This window comes from Hemibagrus wyckioides, linkage group LG26 (assembly GCF_019097595.1).
Source record: "Hemibagrus wyckioides isolate EC202008001 linkage group LG26, SWU_Hwy_1.0, whole genome shotgun sequence".
Lineage (NCBI taxonomy): Eukaryota > Metazoa > Chordata > Actinopteri > Siluriformes > Bagridae > Hemibagrus > Hemibagrus wyckioides.
This window is the reverse complement of record NC_080735.1, coordinates 19,962,920-19,988,412: the sequence shown is the minus strand read 5'-3', so window position 1 is coordinate 19,988,412 and position 25,493 is coordinate 19,962,920. Positions and strand designations below refer to the sequence as shown.

Sequence of the window (25,493 nt, the reverse complement as noted above, 5' to 3'; positions counted from 1 at the left end):
CAGCATTATCACTCCATTGCACACATTGTTGAAGACAGGTCTGGTATTCCAGCTGAATAATCTCTACAAATGGAAGTTACTTACTCCATACTCTACATATATGGTGATTTGGTGCATTGAATCTTTATGTAAATGAGTGTAGCTATGCATGCAGTTTAGAGAGCATAGAGGATTTATCATTCAAAGTGTACAAATTTTTGTAAGCACGTGATAAACGCCAGTACGAGGTTTTGTTCAGTGGTGTCACTAAAAATGCTAATACTGTACTGTAAATGCTTATTTTTAGAGTTTAAACCCTAAATATGACCCCAGTCATGCTCCCAAAACACTTTCATTTCATTTAAAAGTTAGCTTTTAATACATTACCCTTAAAAAAAGAAATAAATGTTTGACGTCGACTGTATAAAAATCAAGGGAAAAATCACTGAGATCACTTCTTCACGTAATATACACGCATGTTGAACCGAGTACAAGGGGCGGGGAGATGAACCGCGACATCATGCATACAAAGTCAGAGTGTAATGGAGTGTCAGAGTTTACTGAAGAGGGGCAAAATTCAAAATTGCAAATGTACTGCCATGTACATTTGTTACATTTACAGAAAATGAGAAATTCTAATAATTATAACAGTATAACTGTGAAAAGTTAACTTTAGATTTAAAATGAGCCCCATGTAATAATGATTAGGAGAATAATTTCACTAAAAATGACATGGTGTGCTGAAAACTTCAAACCTCAGTGTGAAGGAAAAATAAGAGTAAATAATTGTGTTTAATATATTAAGTCAGTTTTCATTTTGAATAAGACAATAATAACTTTAAGTCTTTATCACTGAAAACATTAACACTGGTTCAGTGGATTACAGACTTAGGATACCATTAGCCTAAAATTGTATTTTTTTTTTATTTATTTATTTTGTTGTTTGTTTAACCATATAACAATACATAAACAGGGAGAGATCAGAGCTAGGTTAAGTGCTTCAGGAAAAGGTAGGTCTTAAGACGTCGTTTGAAGACGGTCAGAGACTCTGCTGTACGGACATCTAGGGGAAGTTTATTCCACCACCTCGGTGCCAGAACAGAGAAGAGTCTAGATGAATACCTACCTTTCACCCTGAGAGATGGTGGGACCAGTTGATCTTGATCTTCAGATCACTCCTGCAGAACCAGCGAGAGAAATGAAGTCCGTCTGCAGTCAGTCAGCAGTGAGGATGCAGGCAGTTATAGCTGTGCTGTAAGAGGATATGAACATCTCCGCTCTCCTGCTCAAGCCCTCAGTGTCAGATGTGAGCTTTATTTATCTTCTTATATAAATTAAATTGATAAATTAAATATTTACAATGATGAAAGAAAAATACTGATGTAAGTAAAGAAAGAAAAATGACGTGTTGAATCACAACTTTGTAATATCACTTGCAGATAGACAGCAGCAACATTAATATGTAATTATATGAAAATGTTGATCATTACTTAATTAATGATTAATAATTGTCTTTCATGCATAAATCACCACCCATAATGTTCTGTGCAGCACAAATACCTAAAGTAGATCATTTTTATGCCTCCAACACTGTATTATTGCAGGGTAGGAAGTAAGCATCTGTAATCCTTACATCTGTAATCCAAAAGGATGGAAAATTGATAATACAATAGATACACTACTGATTTGGTACACAGGATGCAAGATTGTCACACAAACATAAAAAATATATACAATTTCCCCCCTGTCCCCAGTGGAAATTACACCCCTGAGCAGAAGCAAGAGACAGAAGATGAAGGTGGCTATCAGGTGAGTTATTACAGAAATGTCCACTAGGTGGCTTCTTTGTCCATAATAATCTCTTACTGTAAAGATCTTCAGCAGAACCTGCTCATGTTCTCCACCCCTCCTCTCTGCAGAACACTGGGCCGAGTGTTAAAGACGAGACATGTACACTACATCTCGAGTTACTGCAAAGACATGCTGTAAGTGTTTCCTGGAAAAATACCATTAAATGATAATTTAATTGTTGTAAATCTAATTCATATTTTTGTCCATGCCTACCAGTGTGCTATTTTCTCCAAACTTCCACAACTACATCAGGGAACTCTGTGCTATCCTGTAGTCAACGTTCAGAGACAGGTTATTCGCTCTACACCAGGCTGTTAGCTGTTAAGTTGTCTTAATTTGTCACATATACATTACTGCACAGTGCAATTCTTTCTTTGCATATCCCATCCTTGAGGGGTTGGGGTCAGAGCACTGGGTCAGCAATGATGCAGCACCCCTGGAGCAGGGTGGGTTGGGAACCTTTCTCATGGGCCCAATGGTGGCAGCTTAGTGGTGCTGGGACTTCCAGTTAATGACCCAGATCCTTAACCACTTGAGCTACCACCACCCTGCCACTTGAGCTGTTGCACCTCCTCCCTGTATACTGACTCATCATTCTTGCTTATGAGACCCACGATGGTCGTGTCATCAGTGAACTTGATGATGTGGTTCACGTGTGATTTGAGGGGCCCCAGTGCCCAGTGTGGTGGTGCTGGAGATGCTGTTCCCAATCCAGACTGAGGTCTCCCAGTCAGGAAGTCCAGGATACAGTTGCAGAGGAATGATTGTGTTGAAAGCTGAACTGAAGTCTATGAACAGGATTCATATGTATGTGTGCTTTTTTCCAGGTGTGTGAGGGCCTTGTGGAGGGTTGTGGTAATGTGCCTCATGATGAGTCTTTTGAAGCACTTCATAATGATGAGTGTGAGTGCAACAGGACGTTAGTCTTTGAGGCAGGACACTGTAGACTTCTTCTGCACACAGATGATGGAGGTGGTTTTTAGGCATTTAGGGACAATTTTGCTGCTCAGGGATATGTTAAAGATGTAAGTGGAGACATCTGCTAACTGTTCTACATACTCCCTAAGCACTCTACCAGGAATGTTGTTTGGTGTAGCAGACTTCCATGTCTTAATTCTGCATAGAGTTCTCCTCACATCAGCTGTGGTTAGACAGAGCACTTGGTCATTAAGAGGAGGGATAATCTTCCTTGTGACCATGTTGTTCTGCACCTTAAACTGAGCATAGGGTCATTAAGAGGAGGGATAGTCTTCCTTGTGACCATGTTGTTCTGCACCTTAAACTGAGCATAGGGTCATTAAGAGCAGGGATAATCTTCCTTGTGACCATGTTGTTCTGCACCTTAAACTGAGCATAGGGTCATTAAGAGGAGGGATAGTCTTCCTTGTGACCATGTTGTTCTGCACCTTAAACTGAGCATCGAAGTTGTCCAGCATATCTGGAAGGGAGACATCACTGTTACGGGCAGGTGAAGTTGTCCTGTAGTTAGTGATTGCCTGGATGTCCTTCCACATGCACGTGTGTCGTCGCTGTCACAGAAGTGGCTCTGGATTCACCTTTATATTCATCCATGGCTTCCTATTGAAGCAAGTGGTGATGGTCTTGGAGACAGTCATGTCATCTATGTACTTGCCGATGTAGCTAGTCACCGATGCCGTGTACTCCTCCTCAGAGTTGTTGGTCTCTGTACAATATGTCACATTAAGAGTTACAAGAAAAAGGTGACAATACCCATGACATAATCACATGATTAACAAGGAATAATAATCCACCCACCAGCACCCCCACTGGTGGTCTGCTGCTTTGTTTCTGTGTCCCAGTTTCGTGCCTAGGCTGAGTGCTCCAAAGGGGAAGGCTAATCACTTGGGGAAGCACATGCTTGTGAGTTTGGGGCACCATGGTTTGAGTCCCTCTTCCTATTGTTTGCTGTTCACACAGGTATGGTTGAGAGCACAATTCCTTTAAGGTAGTTTTCCACCAACAACTTAAACCTTGGCCTTTTTCTTTAATGTCCTTTCTCTTCATGTTTTTTTTTTTTACTGGCTAATGTGCATAATTACATAAAGTGTTAAGACCTGTGAGACTCAGCTGTTCCTACCTTACTGTTGTCAAATTACTGTTTAATGTTTACATATGTTGTGACAATTGTAACTTGTCTCTTGCAGAATACCCTTTTAATTTTTAAGCATAATCTAATTAATTAATTAATTAGAGAGAGAGAGAGAGAGAGAGAGAGAGAGAGAGAGAGAGAGAGATACTTTGAGTGTATGAAAGTGTGAATAATACATTTTCGAGACTGATCAGTTCTGTGATATTGCAGCAGAAGTTTTTCCTTTATTTATAAAAACTGTCATTGTTACAGAACTCACACACACACAGCAAAAATATTTCAATGTTGACACAATTTCTTCACATACAAAGCAAAATAATACGTATTATTTTATCTTCATTTAGAGTGAGCTAAAATGAAACAATGTATATGAGGAGCTTTTGGCTAATTAACATAGCTGTACTGTGATATATACATGCACTTTATCCTGCTCAGAGTCACAGTGAGTCAGGAGTCAGGAACACTGTGTGCCAGTCAGGACATCATGCTTTGTTTGTCTAAAGCTTAGACCTTTGAAAAAAGGCAAAAGAACCTCAACTCAGAATTCCTACTCAGAAAGTCAGGAGGGTCTCATCATCCCCAAGTTTATCATCTGACTAGCACACAAGTACACACACACACACACACACACACACACACACACAGTTTTATTTCTTCTAAATACACACACTCTGCTGAAAATGGACTTCAGGTAATCTTCAAGCATTCACAATAAAGAAACAATCACTAATAAATGAAAACTAAGCTGCTGGCAGAATAAAACACTTCACACATTTCTAGAAACTGACTGAAGCTGCTTTAAATGGCTGTAACTTGCTGATGTTGCTGGTTAAAAGGAGTTTCTCCACTTCAGTGAGGATCTCTCTATTCATCCTCTGTGTCAGGATTTATTTATTCATCATGTTCCTCAAGGTCTGAAAAACACAGAGAAACATCAGAAATGTGTGTTAAAGCACAACACTTTAATAACTTTTATTTACATCAGTCATCATCACACACACTCTGATTTATGTTCATTAATATTATTAATTAGAAAATGAATATAAAAGTAGTGTTGGAGTTAAAGATGTGTATCGTAGCACATATAAAAATATTTATTATGAAATGACACTTTAATCTAGTGGTGATTCAGAGATCAAAATCTCAAACTCACTGCAATATTCTCATAGTCAGGGGATGTGGGCGTGTCAGCAGGAGCAGTGGGAAGAGAAATCTGAAATAAGGATGTTGAATTTAAAGAATCAAGTATGTAACTAAAAGTAAATATAAAACATAAACCTCATTGCAAAAAGCTGAATTTAATATTAATTAGATTTACAACAATAAAATATTCATCATTTAATGTAACAGTTATTTTTCAGTAAACACTTACAGCATGTGTTTGTAGTAACTCGACGTTTGCATACGTGTCGTCTTGAGCGCTCGGCTCAGGTTTCTGCAGAGAGGAGGGCTGGAGAACATGAGCAGGTTCTGCTCATCATAATGTTCATAATTATTAATATGAACAAAGCACCCATCTGGTGGACTTTTCTGTAATAACTCACCTGATTGTCACCTTCATCTTCATCTGCCTTCTTCTTCTGTCTCCTGCTTCTGCTCACATAAAGTCAAATATTTACCCAGTGTAATCATCTTCAGAGTCATTAGTGATGAATTCATCAACACAAATATTCTCACCTCAGCCAGAAGAGTGCAGAGAGAAGAGCTGCAAGCCCAAAAAGTCCGAGTCCAACAGTAACATACACCATCACAGAAACATCTAATAGTGTATACACACACACACACACACACACATTTTCTTCAAAACGTCACCCACAGTGCATGATGTAGAACAGAAAAGTGATCACACAGGAATGAAAAATCATCATCCTCACCATTAAAAGTGATGGACACTGCAGCTGATCTGTCAGAGCCGTGTTCATTCTGAGCCTCACAGTAGTACTGTCCACTCTGTCCAGCTCTGTAACTCTGTCCAGATCCTACAGGTGATGATTCTTTCTCCATATACCAGGTGTAGTTCTGTGCAGGTGGGTTAGCATCACTGCTGCAGGTCAGAGTCACTGAACTGCCCTCCACTATCTCACCAGAGGGACTGATGGACACTGAGACACTCTTTGGAGGATCTAAAATGGACAGAAAGATAACACTTTAAAGTAAATCAATGACAGTTTTAGCTCTTATTGGCTGTGAGGAGATCTTCAGCTTTAACTTACACAGAACATTCAGAGTCACACTGCTGGACTCTTGATGTCCGACTTCATTACTGCACTTGCACTTATACTCTCCAGTGTCCATGGAGCTGATCTTGGAGATGGTGCAGGTCTTTTCTGTTCCTACTGATGTCGCCTGCTTATACAAGGTGTAGCTCTGTACAGGTGGGTTAGCATCACTGCTGCAGGTCAGAGTCACTGAACTGCCCTCCACAATCTCACCAGAGGGACTGATGGACACTGAGACATTCTTTGGAGGATCTAAAATGGACAGAAAGATAACACTTTAAGTAAATCAATGACAGTTTTAGCTCTTATTGGCTGTGAGGAGATCTTCAGCTTTAACTTACACAGAACATTTAGAGACACACTGCTGGACTCCTGATGTCCGACTTCATTACTGCACTTGCACTTATACTCTCCAGTGTCCATGGAGCTGATCTTGGAGATGGTGTAGGTCTTTTCTGTTCCTACTGATGTCGCCTGCTTATACCAGGTGTAGGTCTTCACAGGTGGGTTAGCATCACTGCTGCAGGTCAGAGTCACTAAACTGCCCTCCACAATCTCACCAGAGGGACTGATGGACACTGAGACTCTCTTTGGACGATCTAGAGAGTTCCATGATAAGAGTGAAAAAAGCAGTTCATGGCCAATTAGTGTTTTTTTTTGTTGTTGTTTGTTTTATCAGTTCTTAGATACAGTGTTTAGTTTATCTCACTGCTTTTATCCATGTGACTTGGCTATATATTGTAATAAATTATATGTATTTATTTAATATATTTTATTAAACTTTGTAAAACCAACTTTAGTACAATTATATAGTCATAATTCTGAGGATATTTTATACTGTGATTGTTCTCAGTCACCATTGTATCATGTCTTTATTTGCATTTTTCCCTTTGCTTGGATTAGATGGGATTCTGTATAGATTTGTTGTGCTGAAATGCCTAAAGTAATTAGTCACCTGATTGTTTACATTACATGCTAATATAATAAATATTTATACATTCTACCAGGACAAGGACAATGAAGACAGTTCAAGGTCTTAGACAATGTCATTTTTCTTTTCTTTACTTACTTACATCAGTACTTGTCTTTTACTCCTGTAAATATGAAGTGATTTATGATCTATCAGGATCTAATGCATATAAGAAAAATGTAAATAAAGCTCACATCTGACTCTGAGGGTTTGAGCAGGAGAGTGATGTTCATATCCTCTTACAGCACAGCTATAACTGCCTGCATCCTCACTGCTGACTGACTGCAGACGGACTTCATTTCTCTTGCTGGTCTTTGTGGTTAAATGATGGCTGTTTTTGTACCAGATGAATGTTGGATCAGTCAGACTGCAGGTGGTTTTACAGGTCAGAACGGCTGATTGTCCCTCTGTCACTTCTGCAGGAGCGATCTGAACATCAAGATCTTAAACAACAAGAGAAACATGAATTCCTCAAAAGCTGTCATAAACCATTAATGCATCTACTTTTAAATCTCTGCTCTGTCGATGTGTAGTAAAAACATTAAAGAAAACCACTTCAGTAATCTGATAAGAAACTTAAGAAATGATGTATGTAGAAAATAAGATGATTTTATTTACCTGTAACAGTGAGTGTAACTCCAGGATCACCAGTGTATTTGGCTGTGTTTGTTGTGATTCTGAAGTAGTACATCTGTTCATCTGTTTTCTTCACATCACTCAGTCTGAGGGAGAAGTGATTCTGTCCATCTGTTAAATACTGCACTCTACCTGAGTAACCTGGTTCATTACACAGATCAGTCGGCTCTTTACCCTTAACTGTGTTTATGAACCAAAACCTGTCTTTCACTGTAAGACGTGTTGGGTGTGTGTAAGTGCCGTTCATAAACACTGTAGATCCTTTTAAAGCACAGAGATTTCTTTGGCTGTATTTCACACTCCATTCAGTCCCCAGAGCTGCTGAAACATGATAGATGAAAGAGGTGATTAGAGGTCATTATCCTGAACCCCATCAAACACTCAGTTAGCTCACAGCTTCACTTTTCTCCTCTGGAACTCCAGGTTGAAGAAATAAAAACTATTCTTCACCACTGGAAGAAAACTGTGTGCAGGAATTTAGGACAAGTTCACTATTATTTAAGATTAGTTTTTGTCAATTCAGATTTACAACTATGATTGTGGTAGCTTGCATTAATGGGCTAGCAGGGATAATAAATTTTGTCAGATTTTGTTCAGAGAGCATATCATCTAATTTCCAGATGATAAATTGTATGTAGATATTTATTTATTTATATATTTATAAACCAAATGCAACCACCCAAACCAGTGGCTGTGCAAGATAATAATAATAATAATAATAATAATAATAATAATAATAATAATAATAATAATAATGATGATGATGATGATGATGATGATGATGATTATTATTATTATTATTATTATTATTATTATTATTATTATTATTAACACAATGGAATATATGGTAAACCTCAGAAAAATCCCAATAGTTTAACTGTCAAGCTATTTGATACATATTTAATCAATACTGTATATAATATATAATTTCTTTCCTCTTGGCTACACAGCTGGAACTGACTGTACGATTTTAATAATAATATTTTCTAACCTTTATGACATTTTACACATTTTCTGACATGTCTTCTGACTGAAGGATATAATACATCTGCAAGGTAAAACGCACCCAGCCCTGTGTTAATAATTAAAAATATCTTTTTTGTTTGTTTGTGTATTTTTTAATAAATAAAATCAAGCTGTAATTTCAAGATATAAAAATTTCAAGTGTGAATGTTGATGCAATGGGTGACTCACCTGAGCTCACCAGTAGAAAGATCAGGTCAAGTGGCAACACGATTTTGAGGGACATCATTGTTGAAGGTTCTATATACAGTTAAATAAAAAGAAAAACATACTTACAGTAAGTAAAAAAACAAACAAAAAAACACCTACACTAGGTTACATATGTAACCGAGTTCCCTGAGAAGGGAACAAGATGCTGCATCAAAATGGGAATGCTTCATTGAGGAAGTTGTGTCTGAAGCTCTATGTGCACACACTCCAAATTATTGGCTTTGATAGGACACATGACAAAGGTAAGACACAAGGGTGTAACTTTGGTTTGAGAAGTGGAGGGGACACAAAATGGGGGAAAATGTTTTTGATTTGAATCCCATTTCCTGCATTTATATACATTTAGAGACTATGGTGATACAAAATCCAGGAAATAATTAGGTTGATTATAATGATTAATTCTGCCAAAAGAATAGTAGGCTACTAAACTATGTATATAAAATGATGTCTTAATTTCTTTATTGTTTAATAGGGGCCGATTACTAAGACTTGAGAGAATCATTTTATAAAGTCAGAAATGTTCACCATTAATGTTTTGTGTGTGAATAAAATTTAAATAATGTGAGACTTAATTTCCACTGTTAAACAAACTTTTTAATCTAACCACTGTACCTGAAAATGTAAAATAAATCACTTGAACAGGACGTTAATGAACTGTGTGTTGAAGCCTCTTCACCTCATCTGTCCTCTGATATGAAAGCATGACACAAATAAAAATAAACAAAAGTTCATGACAACTGAAACTTTATGGAAATGGTCAACAAAGGATTATCAGGGCCTGACTCTTTGTTTCTCTCCCACCCAACAAGTGAGCAGGTAAATAATATGAAACCACACCCATGTGATGCTGTGACAAATGTTCTAAACATCTAAACATACAAGAAAAGCATTTATTTTGCTAAGATTCAAACTGTATTCAATATTTATCATGTACACTTCTTCCCTTTTATCACCAACAAATCAAAATCACCTGGCCCTTCATACAGCACATAACCATCCTGTTATGTTGTGCTGCTGCTGTTTCTCCCTGTCTCACCCTCTCTGTTCTGAAGCAGCTCCACCTCATCTGTCCTCTGACATGAAAACGAGTTATGATCATATTGAGTTTAACACTAAACTAGCATCCAGAGTCTGCTTGTCATACATTGCTGAGAGAAAATGCGTGGTTTAAAGTGAACTCGTTTTCATGGTACACAGAATCTTCTAATTTACATTAAATATTTTAGCTAACAGTCTGAAGTTACCAAGTGAAGCAGGAGTATGTTGTTACACCAGATTATAGATTTTAATTATTTACTCTATTTTATTTTTAATTATTATTTGTAAGGAGGTATTTTATTTTGAAAGAAGGTTCTGCGCTCTTATTAAAGGAAACAGTCACAGTATGCACATCGGCTGACATCATACACAGGTGAGAGTTTCAAATCACAGAGCAATTGGAGTTCGTCCTCTTTCCTGCAATGTTACTAGAGAGGAGAGGTACGATTTCATGAGCTCCGTTCATCTGATGTTAAATTGTTTTATAGGCATCTATTTAATGTTTAAAATATCAACTTTGAAAAAGTATTCCATGTGATGTTACATTTGACCATTAGTTCAAGTTATCAATCAATTAAATGAAGTTTAAGTGAGTGCTGTTAATGGGTGAATAGTATATTGCGTGAAATGGTGGCCTGGTGTGTGCGTCACGAGTGAGAGATTGTGATTAATATGTGTATAGATAGATATGTTTCTATGTATGTACGTATGTATATATTATGTATTATACAGGTACATCTCAAAAAATTAGAATATAATGAAAAAGGTCAATATTTTTTGTCACTCAGTTCAGAAAGTGAAACCCATATATTATATAGATTCATTACACATTGAGTGAAACATTTCAAGCCTTTATTTCTTGAAATTGTGATGATTATGGCTTACAGATAAGGAAAACCCAAAATTCTGTGTTTCAGAAAATTAGAATATTGTGAAAAAGTTCAATATTGGAAAGTCGTGGTGTCACACCCTAATCAGCTAATTACCTCAAAACACCTGCAAAGGTTTCCTGAGCTTTTAAATGGTCTCTCAGTCTGGGTCAGTAGGCTACACAATCATGGGGAAGACTGCTGAATTGACAGTTGTCCAGAAGACAGTCATTGACACCCTTCACAAGGAGGGTAAGCCACAAAAGGTCATTGCTAAAGAAGCTGGTTGTTCACAGAGTGCTGTATCCAAGCATATTCATAGAAAGTTGAGTGGAAGGAAAAAGTGTGGTAGGAAAAGGTGCACCAGCAAAAGGGATAACCGCAGCCTTGAGAGGATTGTCAGGCAAAATCCATTCAAGAATTTGGGGGAGCTTCACAAGACGTGGACTGAGACTGGAGTCAGTGCATCAAGAGCCACTACTCACAAACGAATCCTAGACATGACCTACAAATGTTGCATTCCTCGTGTCAAGCCACTCCTGAACCAGAGACAACGTCAGAAGCATCTTACCTGGGTTGTGGAGAAAAAGAACTGGACTGTTGCTCAGTGGTCCAAAGTCCTCTTTTCAGATGAAAGTAAGTTTTGCATTTCATTTGGAAATCAAGGTCCCAGAGTCTGGAGGAAGAGTGGAGAGGCACAGAATCCATGTTGCTTTAAGTCCAGTGTGAAGTGTCCACAGTCAGTGATGATTTGGGCTGCCATGTTATCTGCTGGTGTTGGTCCACTGTGTTTTCTGAAGTCCACAGTCAACGCAGCCATCTAACAGGAAATTTTAGAGCACTTCATGCTTCCTTCTGCTGACAAGCTTTATGGAGATGCTGATTTCATTTTCCAGCAGAACTTGGCACCTGTCCACACTGCTAAAGTGTATCAAAAGCTGGTTCAATGACCATGGTGTTACTGTGCTTGATTGGCCAGCAAACTCGTCTGACCCAACAATGCAGATGACCTGAAGGCCGCTATCAAAGCAACCTGGGCTTCCATTAGACCTGAGCAGTGCCACAGGCTGAGTGCCTCCATGCCACACCACATTGATGCAGTAATTCATGCAAAAGGAGGCCCAATCAAGTATTGAGTGCATAGAAATGAACATACTTTTCAGAAGCCTGACATTTCTGTTTGAAATATCCTTTTTTTTATTGATCTTATGTAATATTCTAATTTTCTGAGACACAGGATTTTGGGTTTTCCTTATCTGTAAGCCATAATCATCACAATTTCAAGAAATAAAAGCTTGAAATATTTCACTCTATGTGTGATGAATCTATATATGGGCTTCACTTTCTGAACTGAGTGACAAAAATATTGACCTTTTTCATGATATTCTAATTTTTTGAGATGTACCTGTACTTCTAGGCTGAAACCCCTACTGCTAGGAAAGTGTAATGACAGGAAATAGATTATGAGGAGTTCAGTCCCACTTTATCAAATCAGCATCATGGAATAATTACTGACTTTGGTACTCACAGGATGCTGACAGGTGAAACTTAAAATCATATAAAAGGTGCATCTTAAAATAGATTTAGATGCAGAGCTGCACAGCTTGTAGGGGGCATGTCACCTGCCAAGACTGTTGCTGATTGGCTGTGTGAATCTGTAGCACCGAGACCAGTAATGCGTCTTTGCTGAAATTTGCTTCATTAACTGCAGATGTTTTTTGTATTGTGTACTTGTGTTTACTACCACTGCTGAAATGTGCAAAAGGTTTTATCACCTCAATCACCATGTTTGAAGAGATGAACTTATTGCTTCAGCAACACCCAGTATGTGTCAAACTGTCTGTCTAACTTTAAATCAAGAGCTAAAACACACTGCAGGGTGCAATTGCATGTTTTATTTATAATATGGATGATATAATTTGTTTTCCTGTCCTCCTTAACATTATCTGGAACAGAAATGTTCAGTGTTGAATTGTCCTGTAGCTTGCCCTATAGTACAGTACCACTGCTCTACCACATGGGGCAGTCATGAGCAGCTACTTATCACATGTACAATATTTAATAAAATGAAATTTAAATCTTTTTAAAGCACTTGAAATATTTAATATTAATAAATATATATATATATATAAAACATTATTAATATTAATATAAATACCATAAATATTTAAGATATTCTATAACAGTAGCTCTGACTCGAGTAATTACATTATTTTTTGTGAATGTATGTGTGTGAATAATCAAATTTCAAAACTGTCATGTTGCAGAAGAAGTTTTTATTTATAATAACTGTCGTGTTTACAGAACTTACACACAAAGAGTAAAAAATATTTAAATACTGACGAGTTCTCCACATACAAAGTGACATGATATGTTTAATATGCTTATTTGTAAGGTTAGTAAAATAAATGACTTTGAGTCTCTCTTTCTTTAGGGAATTTAGACATTGGATTAATGAGTGAATTTAGTAAAATAAAAAATTAAATAAACTTTTTCTCACAGTTTCTACTCAACCCTCTTGTCCAACAAGCAAACAGCCTGACTCTATGGTTAAGATGTGTTAAGATGTGTTGTTGGTGTCATGTGGCACACCATTTTGTTTACTGTGTTAGCTGAAGAAATGGTCATAAAGCTCTCTAAATATATCTTTTAATAGCATGATAGCAGAGAGTTTTCTGAGTTACATACTGCTCAACTTTCCTCATATGTTTAATGCAAAAGCAGATAAATTAAAAATGTAAATACGTCATTTGTACTAGACCGTTGCGTCATTAACACGCTGTTGTCATAGGAACTGAACGTGGATACCGGTGTCAGTAAGGTAAAAGCAATGCTAGTTTCTACCCATTGGTGCAATTATTCATAAACATGGTATTAGCTTCCACTGTTATGTCGACTAAGTCAGATGAGAGACACCAGCTTATTAAGATAGAAGAATGTGTAAAGGACATTAGACATTGGATGGCCACTAACTTCCTCCTGCTTAACTTGGACAGACAGAGGTGCTAGTACAAGGACCACATGCAGCTACAAGTGAGCTTTCTGATTACAGAGTAACAGTGGATGGTCTTTTGGTTTCATCTTGTCCAGCAGTAAAAGATCTTGGTGTGATTATTGACTCTGGTCTTTCGTTTGAAGCTCATGTAGATAATATCATTCGGGTAGCCTTCTTTCATCTCAGAAATATTGCCAAGATATGAAATATGATGTCACTTCATGATGCAGAGAAACTAGTTAATGCTTTTGTTACCTCTAGGTTGGATTATTGTAATGTCTTACTGTCTGGATGTTCCAGCAGGAGCAGGAACAAGCTCCAGTTAGTCCAGAATGCAGCAGCTAGAGTCCTAACTAGAACCAGAAGATATGAACACATCACCCCTATCTTAGCCACACTACATTGGCTCCCAGTAAAATTTCGCATTGATTATAAAATACTGTTACTGACCTTTAAAGCGCTAAATGGTCTTGCGCCGCAGTACTTGAGCGATCTTTTAGTCTTTTATGATCCGCCACGCCTACTCCGATCAAAGGGTGCTGGTTACTTGGTAGTACCTCAAGTAGCAAAGGCTACAGCAGGGGGCGGAGCTTTCTCTTTCAAAGCCCCAAAGTTATGGAACAGCCTTCCAATTAGTGTTCGGGATTCAGCCATAGTCTCAGTGTTTAAGTCTAGGCTGAAGATACATTTGTTTAGTCAAGCTTTTAATGTATAGTTTTCTTAGTTAAAGGAGCAGATCTGGAAGGTTCATGGTCATAGAGTGTTTGGTGTACTGGGATGTGTTGGATGCTGTCATCTTACCACCCTCACAAGTCACTCAGGTTTGCTGACTGTGAAGTGGTTGGACACTTTATGTCCCGAGAAACCTTCATGTCTGTCACCTTCTGGCTCTCCCTTTTAGTTATGATGTCATAGCTAGTCTTGCCGGAGTCCTGCCTGCACTTTACACATAATCTACATTGTCTTTAAACATCACATGATCAGAATCATACTTAATATCTTTCTCCTTCTCCCTCTGTCTTTCTCTGTGGAGCTATACACCCCACTCCTGAGCTCCCAGTGTTTGCCAGTTTCCAGTGTGACCACTGCCCTACCCCTGGTCTGAGTCTCGCCGCTTGATGATGCCCACTGATGCTGTGGATGGATCTATGTGGACCAGGAGACAGCCATGGACAGAGCCACTTGGGGACTTTCACACTGTCACAGATCTGCCATTTCATCTGTCAGCCCGTGACAGCAAAGAATTAGTGTCTATAATGACCTTAGAAACTACATTGACCTAATAGTTCCTCATAGTCATTGATTGCTGTTGTAGAAAGAACATTAATCAGTTACAGTTACATTATTTTCTGTTTAGTGTCACCCAAATGAGGATGGGTTCCCTTCTGAGCCTGGTTCCTCTCAAGGTTTCTTCCTCATATCATCCCAGGGAGTTTTTCCTTGCCACTGTCACCACAGGCTTGCTCATTAGGGATAAAATATGGATAAAATAGTTTAATAATTAAATTAATTTATTTATTCTTATTTCTAGTTATTTAGATATTTTTTTTTATTTTTTATTTTAATTTTTTCCCCTCCCCTTTCTCTGTTTCTCTTCTTTTGTAAAGCTGCTTTGAGACAATGTTCAGTGTAAAAGGCGCTATACAAAATATATTGAATTGAATTGAAGTTTCGTACAAGTATGTATTTTCAGTTATGAGACATGCATCATTAATACCATGTTTAATGTATGTTTTAGAGACTGCGGTTTCTGAGTGTGCTTTCACTTTCGATTGTTATTGCCAACCTTATACTTCGCTTATGGGGTCATTGTCATTATTGTACGAACCGGATGTGACATCAGAGCAGGCATGGGATATATGTAGGTAAATGCTTGTTAACAGCTTGCAGCTTCAATGAGTTATGTGTTTCCGAAGCACGGGTGTATATTTTGGAACCCTGTGGATTTCCTTTTTTTACGTTTTAGTCATGAGAGCCTGATGCAGCCACCAGGTTGGGATTTTCCTGCTTTAATTCCCTACGGAAAGCTTCCTTTTAACATTCAATGATTGGTATGCAAGTTTTAATATGGTTGGATATATTCAGGATTGGGCGACTGAATTCGATGAGCTAATGGTCTCGTTTCTTATAGGTTTCCCAGGAGTGCCTGTAATTTCACTCTAGTCCGCTCTGGTCGGCCGTGCTGTTCTGTTTCCAATATGGGGATTCAGCTAACCTTTTAGTTTACTTTTGTATATTCTTTCTGTATTTTTGTATGGATTCTGTTTTGGTTTGGTTGAACATATTTTGATTTACTGAATTCTTTTCAAGGTTGGAAACCTTTTTGTTTTATTTTCTTTTGCATTTTTTTTTATGCTCAGGTTTTTGTGGATGATTCAAATGGGCTTATTAGTTTGTACTTTTTTTTTCTTTGTATTTGTTGTAAATCTGGTTAGCTGAGTCTGATAGACCCAGCTAAAGGTTATTTTATTGTTCTATCTGTTGACGTGCATCTTTGTCTTAGCAGGGCCTAGGCACTTGGGGTAGAGGACTAGTCCTTCCTTGGTGGTGGTGTTTTCCTCACAGTGTGTTGTGATCGTCTTCACGAGTGTGTGTTTGTGTGTGTGTGTGCAAGGAAGGTATGTTTGCAGAGAGGTTAGTGTAATCCTCTGCCTCTGTTGTGGGCTCCAGTTCCCTGCTTTGACTTTTGACCCTTTGTGGTCTACTGATGAAGAAATTAATGCAATTGTATTTAGTTAATGCTGTTTTATTAAAGAATTGTCAATAAACAACCTATTGTTGAATTCTGGCCAATGTCTCTGACCAGTATTGGTGATTCAAACCTGTGCATTGTTAATTCCTTGGGTGAAATTCCTTAGGTGGCATAGTTGGATAGTGTGAAGTTGTATCTCTGATAAATCTGTTAGCGTAATGTGCTAGTATAGTTTTTCCAACATCTTTTCCTTACCCTTCGCTCCTGCCACATATAAAGAGGAAATTTAGTAATTTAATGATATTAAACATTAAAGTTTTTTTTTACTCCACCTTCTCAAGAAGTGTAAGACTCTGTGTTTAAGAAGTGTTGATATTCACACCATTTCATTTCCTCTTGCTGAATCACAGTCTGACCACTCAGAGAGAGAGTTGTGACACTCCCATAGGCTTCTGTTAGAAGTTAAGAATATTTCCAGCAATGACCCTCATTCAGTTCAGTGGTTCCCAAATGGGGAACAGGTTCAGGGAATAAAAAAAAAAAGATTACTTTAGAGTCTTGACCACTGCAGCTTGAATAAGAAGTATTGAATTGTTCAGTAGTGTACCAGCTGTTCTGCCACATGGGGTAGTAATGAACAGTGACTTTTCAAAACAATTCATACACTTGCACACTGTTTTCAATGTTTCCCTTCATCACTCATAGGTGTAATTTTTCAGGAAGTAATTCAATATGAGCACATTCAACACTGAAAGTAAAAACACTGCAGTTATGCAGAACATTATATAGAACTAGAAATATCTAGTTTAGCATCCATTATAGCAACATACAGAAAATCAAAATGATCACAATAACACACCTAAAACTCAGCAGTTAAACTATAAGTAACAGACACTAAAGACTGTACAGATTAAAGTGTCGACCAATGTAAGTTAAAAACCTATGTTTTGCAGTAGCTATTCTTTTCTGTGCAAACATTGGGGTGAAAGATGTGCAAATGAGGGTTAATTTTAAACGTCCAGTGGCATCAAAAAGACAGATGAAAATGTAAAATACATAGTCACTCCTCAGTTTGTGTGTTTCCACCCTGCCCTATAAGTCAAGAAGGTTTTACTGTCATTTCAACCACATATAGAAAACGCAGTACATAGTGAAATGAAACAATGTTTCTTCAGGACCCTGGTGCTACATAAACATACAACATATAGTTTAAAACACAAAAAACAACAACACAGAGCAAAGACAGGAGTTTGTCCTACCCACATAAAGTGCAAAGTGTGCAACTAGGTGCAAACAGAGCAAAGACAAGACAGTGTAAAAACAGTAAGTACAAAAAAAAAAAACCCAACACAAAACAGGACACATACAGTATCTCACAAAAGTGAGTTAAAGCCTAGTTCACACTACAGGATTTTAAGCCCAATTTAAGGCCGATTTGCAAATTAACGAGCTGGCCGACAGATCGGTCTGTGATCGTGGGAAAATCAGTGGGTGATCAGCGCTCAGCAATCTTTATGTGTGAACTACTCAATGACGCATCAAAGAGGCTCGCTGATGTGTTGCAGACAAAATCAAGATATCTGGCATGTTAAATATCTGGGACGGTCGGCCGACTCGACATCACGTGGAGTCAGTTGTAGCTACGACCTCCAGCCAATGAGAGAGCAAGTCAACAGAGTTGAGGTCACCGGAAGGAAAGCAGCAGCAGCAACATGGCTTCAAAAATAGTGTGGACACAACATTTATTTTAATAAATTAACATGTATTTAGAGCGAGACTCCTGCCGACATTTTCATTTTCAAAACAAGCCGAAAGTCTCGCGTCATTTCCGGATCCACCTGTCGCGTGTGTTTTCATGATAAAACGTGGTTTGGGGACAGCATTGAGGCATTGGGTGACAAGAGTTGTTGTCAGATCGTGTGGTGAGTGACCCCCTCTTGTGGATCATTTACGAAGTGTCGCGTAGTGTGAACACCACAAGGACAAAATGACATACAGTGAAGTCATGTAGTCTGAAGAGCAAAGCGATCTGCCGACAGTTAAAGTCTTGTAGTGTGACCAAGCCTTAAGTGGAAATGTCCAAATTGGGCCCAATTAGTCATTTACCCTCCCCGGTGTCATGTGACTTGTTAGTATTACAAGGTCTCAGGTGTGAATGGGGATCAGTTGTGTTAAATTTAAATCGCTCTCACACTCTCTCATACTGGTCACTGGAAGTTCAACATGGCACCTCATGGCAAAGAACTCTCTGAGGATCTGAAAAAAAGAATTGTTGCTCTGTATAAAAATGGCCTAGGCTATAAGAAGATTGCCAAGACCCTGAAACTGAGCTGCAGCACGGTGGGCAAGACCATCCAGTGGTTTTACAGGACAGGTTCCACTCAGAACAGGCCTCGCCATGGTCCACCAAAGAAGTTGAGTGCACGTGCTGAGCGTCATATCCGGAGGTTGTCTTTGGGAAATAGACGTATGAGTGCTGCCAGCATTGCTGCAGAGGTTGAAGCGGTGGGGGGTCGGCCTGTCAGTGCTCAGACCATACGCCACACACTACATCAAATTGGTCTGCATGGCTGTCGTCCCAGAAGGAAGCCTCTACTAAAGATGATGCACAAGAAAGCCCGCATACAGTTCGTTGAAGACAAGCAGACTAAGGACATGGATTACTGGAACCATGTCCTGTGGTCCGCTGAGACCAAGATAAACCTATTTGGTTCAGATGGTGTCAAGCGTGTGTGGGGGCAACCAGGTGAGGAGTACAAAGACAAGTGTGTCTTGCCTACAGTCAAGCATGGTGGTGGGAGTGTCATGGTCTGGGCCTGCATGAGTGCTGCTGGCACTGGGGAGCTACAGTTCACTGAGGGAACCATGAATGCCAACGTGTACTGTGACTGAAGCAGAGCATGATCCCCTCCCTTCGGAGACTGGGCTGCAGGGCAGTATTCCAACATGATAATGACCCCAAACACACCTCCAAGATGACCACTGCCTTGGTGATGGACTGGCCAAGCATGTCTCCAGACCTAAACCCTATTGAGCATCTGTGGGTCATCCTCAAACGGAAGGTGGGGGAGTGCAAAGTCTCTAACATCCACCAGCTCTGTGATGTCATCATGGAGGAGTGGAAGAGGACTCCAGTGGCAACCTGTGAAGTGCTGGTGAACTCCATGCCCAAGAGGGTTAAGGCAGTGCTGGAAAATAATGGTGGCCACATATTGACACTTTGGGCCCAATTTGGACATTTCCACTTAGGGGTGTAGTCACTTTTGTTGCCAAAGGTTTAGACATTAATAGCTGTGTGTTGACTTATTTTGAGGGGAAAGCAAATTTACACTGTTAGACAGGCTGGACACTCACTACTGTACATTTCTTCCCAATGACCTTCCATAGCCAGAACTACATAGCCAATAGATAAAGACATTCCCATTTTCTCATACCAGAACTCTAATTTATCAAAATGTATAAAGCAGCTTATAATACCATGTGTAAAACCTGTTCATACAATCTACAAAACTGGTGTTTATCACATGGTTTTACAAATAGTTGTATACTTTGGATAATAAATCCTCTACATTCTCTACATGCATAGTTACACTCATATATGGTATAGCCAAATCACCGTATATGGTAAGTAACTTCCATTTGTAGAGATTATTCAGCTCATAGCTGGTTGGGAATTATCAGACCTGTCTCAAACAATGTGTGCAATGGAGTGATAATGCTGATTTTGTGTGTGTGTGTGTGAGAAAGAGAAAGAGAGAGAGAGAGAGAGAGAGAGAGAGAGAGAGAGAGAGAAAAAGAGAGAGAAATCTGTAAAAAAAAAAGTTTTGTTGATACTTCTATTTATTTATAAAATAAACTAATTAACAAATTGTTTAACATCTAAACTTATGGCTCCAACCAGAGTTTATCATGATATTGATATATCTCTATATTTAGCCACACTGCTAGGCAATCAGTAAAAGTTGTTAATTATAAGTTAGTAAAATAAATGACGTTGATCCTCTCTATCTACAGGAAATTTAGTTATTGGATTAATAAATGAATTTAGTAACTTAAAAAATGAAATAAACATTTTCTTACCTTTTATACTCAACCCTCTTGTCCAACAAGCAACTGAGAGTGTGGTTAAAACTCGTTGCTGATGTGATATGTAGCACGGGTTTTGTTTCCTGTGTTAGCTGAATGGTCAAGAAGCTTTCTAAATAAATCTTTTAATAGCACAACAGGAAAGAGTTTATCGAGTTACCTGCTGCTGACCTTGCCTCCTATGTTTAATAAAAAAGCAGATAAATTAAAAACAAATTTATTCCTAAAAATGTAAGCCTATATTTAAGGGTAAAAATCGTTAATGTTGTTTTCAGTTGGGGTAATAATCTAGAATTAACACTGTGTATATACTTTGTACAGGGTGGTTTTTTTAAAAAAATATATATATTTATTCTATTTTATTATTTAATTTAATTTATTATTAATCATCTCAGATGAACCTACTGTAAATTCATCAATTGACAATTAATTGAGGAATACACCACACCATCAGCATTATTGCATCCATTTCATATCCTAAGTGTTATCAGAAATCTTGGAAATCTCCACTTTGGATTTGGAAGTTCACTTTGCGACTTCATCTGAGACAAACAAGGATTTAATGTTGTCCACATCATGCTCTGATAAGCTTGATGTGGATGATGAAAAGTGGGTTGTAGCTGAAGAGTCTCCTCACTTTTTAGAAGCTGTTAGAGGTAGTGACTTGTGTCATGGCTAAGCATAGCTTAAATGGCAAGCCGAATGTTACTGAACTCGATGCAGAAGGTGGCTATTCAGTGCACATACAGTATCTCACAAAAGTGAGGACACCCCTCAGATTTTTATAAATATATTATTATATTTATTATATAACACTGAAGAAATGACCCTCTGCTACAATGTAAAGTAGTGTCCAGCCTGTATAAGAGTGTAAATTTGCTGTCCCCTCAACATAACTCAACACACAGCCATTAATGTCTAAACCGTTGGCAACAAAATTGACTACACCCCAAAGTGGAAATGTCCAAATTGGGCCCAATTAGCCATTTCCCCTCCCCGGTGTCATGTGACTCGTTAGTGTTACAAGGTCTCAGGTGTGAATGGGGATCAGTTGTGTTAAATTTGGTGTTATCGCTCTCACACTCTCTTATACTGGTCACTGGAAGTTCAACATGGCACCTCATGGCAAAGAACTCTCTGAGGATCTGAAAAAAAGAATTGTTGCTCTATATAAAGATGGCCTAGGCTATAAGAAGATTGCCAAGACCCTGAAACTGAGCTGCAGCACGGTGGGCAAGACCATCCAGTGGTTTTACAGGACAGGTTCCACTCAGAACAGGCCTCGCCATGGTCCACCAAAGAAGTTGAGTGCACGTGCTGAGCGTCATATCCGGAGGTTGTCTTTGGGAAATAGACGTATTGCCAGCATTGCTGCAGAGGTTGAAGCGGTGGGGGGTCGGCCTGTCAGTGCTCAGACCATACGCCACACACTACATCAAATTGGTCTGCATGGCTGTGTCCCAGAAGGAAGCCTCTACTAAAGATGATGCACAAGAAAGCCCGCATACAGTTCGCTGAAGACAAGCAGACTAAGGACATAGATTACTGGAACCATGTCCTGGGGTCCGCTGAGACCAAGATAAACTTATTTGGTTCAGATGGTGTCAAGCGTGTGTGGTGGCAACCAGGTGAGGAGTACAAAGACAAGTTTGTCTTGCCTACAGTCAAGCATGGTGGTGGGAGTGTCATGGTCTGGGCCTGCATGAGTGCTGCTGGCACTGGGGAGCTACAGTTCATTGAGGGAACCATGAATGCCAACGTGTACTGTGACATACTGAAGCAGTCTCCCTTCGGAGACTGGGCTGCAGGGCAGTATTCCAACATGATAACGACCTCAAACAGACCTCCAAGATGACCACTGCTTTGCTAAAGAAGCTGAGGGTAAAGGTGATTGACTGGCCAAGCATGTCTCCAGACCTAAACCCTATTGAGCATCTGTGGGGCATCCTCAAATGGAAGGCGGGAGAGCGCAAGGTCTCTAACATCCACCAGCTCTGTGATGTCAACATGGAGGAGTGGAAGAGGACTCCAGTGGCAACCTGTGAAGCTCTGGTGAACTCCATGCCCAAGAGGGTTAAGGCAGTGCTGGAAAATAATGGTGGCCACACAAAATATTGACACTTTGGGCCCAATTTGGACATTTCCATTTAGGGGTGGAGTCACTTTTGTTGCCAACAGTTTGGACATTAATGTCTGTGTGTTGAGTTATTTTGAGGGGAGAGTAAATTTACACTGTTATACAGGCTGGACACTCACTACTGTACTTTTCTTCCCAATGACCTTCCATAGCCAGAACTACATAGCCAATAGATAAAGACATTCCCATTTTCTCATACCAGATCTCTAATTTATCAAAATGTATAAAGCAGCTTATAATACCATGTGTAAAACCTGTTCATACAATCTACAAAACTGGTGTTTATCACATGGTTTTACAAATAGTTGTGTACTTTGGATAATAAATCCTCTACATTCTCTACATGCATAGTTACACTCATATATGGTATAGCCAAATCACCGTATATGGTAAGTAACTTCCATTTGTAGAGATTATTCAGCTCATAGCTGGTTGGGAATTATCAGACCTGTCTCAAACAATGTGTGCAATGGAGTGATAATGCTGATTTTGTGTGTGTGTGTGTGTGTGTGAGAAGGAGAAAGAGAGAGAGAGAGAGAGAGAGAGAGAGAGAGAGAGAGAGAGAGAGAGAGAAAGACAGAGAGAGAGAGAGAGAGAGAGAGAGAGAGAGAGAGAGAGAGAGAGAGAGAAATCTGTAAAAAAAAAGTTTTGTTGATACTTCTATTTATTTATAAAATAAACTAATTAACAAATTGTTTAACATCTAAACTTATGGCTCCAACCAGAATTTATCATGATATTGATATATCTCTATATTTAGCCACACTGCAAGCCAATCAGTAAAAGTTGTTAATTATAAGTTAGTAAAATAAATGACGTTGATCCTCTCTATCTACAGGAAATTTAGATATTGGATTAATAAATGAATTTAGTAACTTAAAAAATGAAATAAACATTTTCTTACCTTTTATACTCAACCCTCTTGTCCAACAAGCAACTGAGAGTGTGGTTAAAACTCGTTGCTGATGTGATATGTAGCACGGGTTTTGTTTCCTGTGTTAGCTGAATGGTCAAGAAGCTTTCTAAATAAATCTTTTAATAGCACAACAGGAAAGAGTTTATCGAGTTACCTGCTGCTGACCTTGCCTCCTATGTTTAATAAAAAAGCAGATAAATTACAACAAATTTATTCCTAAAAATGTAAGCCTATATTTAAGAGTAAAAATCGTTAATGTTGTTTTCAGTTGGGGTAATAATCTAGAATTAACACTGTGTATATACTTTGTACAGGGTGGTTTTTTAAAAAATATATATATATTTATTCTATTTTATTATTTAATTTCATTTATTATTAATCATCTCAGATGAACCTACTGTAAATTCATCAATTGACAATTAATTGAGGAATACACCACACCATCAGCATTATTGCATTCATTTCATATCCTAAGTGTTATCAGAAATCTTGGAAATCTCCACTTTGGATTTGGATGTTCACTTTGCGACTTCATCTGAGACAAACAAGGATTTAATGTTGTCCACATCATGCTCTGATAAGCTTGATGTGGATGATGAAAAGTGGGTTGTAGCTGAAGAGTCTCCTCACTTTTTAGAAGCTGTTAGAGGTAGTGACTTGTGTCATGGCTAAGCATAGCTTAAATGGCAAGCCGAATGTTACTGAACTCGATGCAGAAGGTGGCTATTCAGTGCACATACAGTATCTCACAAAAGTGAGTACACCCCTCAGATTTTTATAAATATTTTGTTATATTTATTATATAACACTGAAGAAATGACCCTCTGCTACAATGTACAGTAGTGAGTGTCCAGCCTGTATAACAGTGTAAATTTGCTGTCCCCTCAACATAACTCAACACACAGCCATTAATGTCTAAACCGTTGGCAACAAAATTGACTACACCCCTAAGTGGAAATGTCCAAATTGGGCCCAATTAGCCATTTCCCCTCCCCGGTGTCATGTGACTCGTTAGTGTTACAAGGTCTCAGGTGTGAATGGGGATCAGTTGTGTTAAATTTGGTGTTATCGCTCTCACACTCTCTCATACTGGTCACTGGAAGTTCAACGTGGCATCTCATGGCAAAGAACTCTCTGAGGATCTGAAAAAAAGAATTGCTGCTCTGTATAAAAATGGCCTAGGCTATAAGAAGATTGCCAAGACCCTGAACCTGAGCTGCAGCACGGTGGGCAAGACCATCCAGTGGTTTTACAGGACAGGTTCCACTCAGAACAGGCCTCGCCATGGTCCACCAAAGAAGTCGAGTGCACGTGTTGAGCGTCATATCCGGAGGTTGTCTTTGGGAAATAGACGTATTGCCAGCATTGCTGCAGAGGTTGAAGGGGTGGGGGGTCAGCCGGTCAGTGCTCAGACCATACGCCACACACTACATCAAATTGGTCTGCATGGCTGTCGTCCCAGAAGGAAGCCTCTACTAAAGATGATGCACAAAAAAGCCCGCATACAGTTCGCTGAAGACAAGCAGACTAAGGACATAGATTACTGGAACCATGTCCTGGGGTCTGATGAGACCAAGATAAACTTATTTGGTTCAGATGGTGTCAAGCGTGTGTGGGGGCAACCAGGTGAGGAGTACAAAGACAAGTGTGCCTTGCCTACAGTCAAGCATGGTGGTGGGAGTGTCATGGTCTGGGCCTGCATGAGTGCTGCTGGCACTGGGGAGCTACAGTTCACTGAGGGAACCATGAATACCAACATGTA

At 38.9% G+C, this 25,493-nt stretch overlaps 1 protein-coding gene across 1 annotated transcript; it reads right to left on the bottom strand.

The window, feature by feature from the left end:
- Nucleotides 1-5,297: 5,297 nt before the first annotated feature.
- On the bottom strand, nucleotides 5,298-9,054 carry LOC131346707 (B-cell receptor CD22-like). The gene is made up of 8 exons (XM_058380282.1): nucleotides 8,960-9,054; nucleotides 7,748-8,083; nucleotides 7,324-7,572; nucleotides 6,501-6,758; nucleotides 5,815-6,063; nucleotides 5,618-5,699; nucleotides 5,485-5,533; nucleotides 5,298-5,390 (listed from the first exon to the last, which is right to left on the bottom strand). The coding sequence occupies exons 1-8, from the start codon at nucleotides 9,015-9,017 to the stop codon at nucleotides 5,298-5,300; spliced, it is 1,374 nt and encodes a 457-aa protein (XP_058236265.1). The 5' UTR covers nucleotides 9,018-9,054.
- Between the last annotated feature and the right edge of the window lie 16,439 nt (nucleotides 9,055-25,493).